General features: G+C 38.6%; 1 protein-coding gene across 1 annotated transcript in view; it reads right to left on the bottom strand.

Moving 5' to 3' along the window:
• RNF212B (ring finger protein 212B) overlaps positions 1–2,711 on the bottom strand; it is a 54,750-nt gene that overhangs the window by 22,400 nt on the left and 29,639 nt on the right. Inside the window, exons 5-6 of the mRNA XM_011990713.1 lie at positions 1,788–1,873; positions 999–1,074 (exon numbers count right to left, since the gene is read on the bottom strand). Of these exons, the coding sequence (XP_011846103.1) occupies positions 999–1,074; positions 1,788–1,873 (162 nt within the window). The remainder of the gene's footprint in view (positions 1–998; positions 1,075–1,787; positions 1,874–2,711) is intronic.

Genomic DNA, 2,711 nt, shown 5'->3' with positions numbered 1-2,711 from the left:
GGAGGCGGAGCTTGCAGTGAGCTGAGATCCGGCCACTGCACCCCAGCCTGGGCGACAGAGCAAGACTGCGTCTCAAAAAAAAAAAAGAGTTGGTAGAGCATATATATCACTAATTAGAAAGGACCAGTAGCATATATCCAGCCCATAACATAGTACCTGATAAACAGTAGGCACTTAATATTTACTGAATGAATGAATAGACCATCTAATTCCACCTAATGCAGTCTTCACAGAGGAAGTGACTGAGTTGAATTTTTAAGGATGAGTAGTGTAAAAAGTAAAGTAGAGGCTCCTCTTTAAAGGCTTTCCTCTTCGTCTAATTAGGAATAAACAGTAACTTCTCTTAAAAGCAAAATTTATTTAAAGACCTGTACTAACATTCTTAAATATCTGCTAGCAGTAATAAAGAAATCAATGTACTTTATGTTCTTAGCTGTCACAACTTAGCCTAAATATTTGCCCTGGTACACTTACATTGGTCCAAGCAAGCGTTAGGTTATAGCCTGTTCCTTCCTTATTTGAAGATGTTTTTACCTTTCTCAGCATTCCACAAGTTACTTCCTCCTTCCTTGGTTCTCCTCTACCTTTGCCTCTTTTAAAAAGTTCTAAGTTGTTAGCCAATCCGAACACATACAGAATGTGAAGTCCCGTTCCAGCCAATGGAAACTGGACACAGCAGTAAGGTAGATGCGTCAGGTTATAAATGACCCTGTCTCCTTTGTTCAGTGTAATCTTGCTGGCGAGTGTACCCTTTCTGCAGGAAGTAAAAATGTCCTTGCTGAGTAAATTAAATTTATGTTCAAATGCTATTTCTTTATGGCACTGAGGAACCAGCATTTCAAACAGTAGTATTTCATAAGATGACAGTCAAGGGTGAGCATTATAATTAAGATTTTACTTCGGCACTTTCAATAACTCTTTCTTGCAGAAGTGAAAGCCAAATGCATTAACCATTTTCTCTCTCTCAGAGTTCACACAGCCAGGAGGCAAGAAAGAACAGGAGTTTTCAGGGGGTTGGGTTAGTATGGGAGCTGATAAAACTGACCTGCTTCCTTGGTACCGACTTGGAGATTCCTATAGGTGAAAAAACCAGGAGTGAAGAAGGCTACAACTGAGGATCCTAATCAACAGATCTTCAGTCTTACTTGCTAGCTAACTAAGCTCAGTGCCCCTTAGTCATGGTTGCTAAGATTCCCAGTAGGAGGAAAAGTAGCAGCAGTATTTCCTTAGGATATTATTAGCTTTGAGGAGATAAAATTTTAGTTCTTTGTAAGAGTGCATAGGGAATCCCATAGACTAACATAAGTGGGGAAATATGGAGTCTCTGGGGAGAGAAAGGAAAATGACACACTACAATGTGCTAGAATAATTACAGGAGTGGGATCAATAGGAAAATTATATAAATACACAGAATATTCTTAGGAAGAAAAACTATTTAGGAAGTAGAGTGTGATGCAGAGGAAGCGTCCTGAGGTGTCTTGAGTTTCTCGAAGAGAAATTTTTAAGTTGCAACAGCTGTTTCTTCTATAAGAGAACTTTCCAACTCACTGATGTTCATGACTCACTGATGTTCAGGAATGGGTTACAAGTGTGCTATAAGTTGATCCTTTCTGTCCCCCAAGGTCTGCTGAGACCTCATCCATTTACTGTAGAGTGCTTATTGTACAAATATCAATTTCTGTGTGTGCCATGATGAGAAAAAGATTAGGAAACACTATTCTATATAATCAGCTAGATAGATGAGAAAAGTAAGAGAGAAAATAATAAGGAAAATCTATTTCATTCACCTTTAGAATGGCTAGAAATTTCTTCAGTTCTCCATTCTCCTTCCTTAAGACTGACAATTCTCTAGGCAAAAGATGGAACCAATCAGCTGCAGCAAATCAGGGATTAAAAACCTGATTTTTTTATTATTATAACTATTAACATTTAGTTAATACTTATTGAGAAATGCTTGCAGCTATACAAGCTATTTCTATCAGGAATTTGGTGATTCAAGGAGACAATGGCAGGGTTTTGATAATGAGAACAACTAGGTGGACAAAATAAGCAATTACTTGGTATGATTTCAGGGGAATTTGCAAAGAATTCCATTTCCTCCCCCCCACACACACACCCCTCGCCTGCTGATGTCTAAAAATTTTTATCAAGGATTCCATTTGTGGTTGCTTTGGCAGCACATACACTAAAATTGGAACAATACAGAGAAGATTAACATGGCCCCCAAAGAAAGTTAACATGTAAATGCTTGAAGCATTCCATAAAAAAATAATAATAATAATAATAAACTTTGAAAGAAGAGAAAAAAGGATTCCAGACCAGCTTGGACAATATGGAAAGACTCCTCTCGACAACAAAAAAAAAACACAAAAATTAGCCAGGCATGGTGGCGTGCACTTGTAGTCCCAGCTACTTGGGAGGCTGAGGTGGGAGGATCACTTGAGCCCAGGAGATTGAGGCTACAAGGAGTGTTATCGGTGTGAATCAGCTATATCTGACTTCTCAAGGAAACAGATTTTTTTTTGTTTTAGTTTTTGAGACAGTGTCTCACTTTTTCACCCAGGCTGGAGTGTAGTGGTGTGATCATAGCTCACTGTAACTCAGACTCCTGGGCTCAAAGGATCCTCCAGCCTCAGCCCAAGTAGCTGGGACTATAGGTGTGAACCACCATGTCTGGCTAATTTTTTATTTAAAAACTTTTTTTTTTTTTT

This window comes from Mandrillus leucophaeus, unplaced genomic scaffold, assembly GCF_000951045.1.
Source record: "Mandrillus leucophaeus isolate KB7577 unplaced genomic scaffold, Mleu.le_1.0 Scaffold380, whole genome shotgun sequence".
NCBI classification, from domain to species: Eukaryota; Metazoa; Chordata; class Mammalia; order Primates; family Cercopithecidae; genus Mandrillus; species Mandrillus leucophaeus.
The sequence above is the reverse complement of the archived record's forward strand: the minus strand, read 5'-3'. Positions and strand labels throughout refer to the sequence as shown.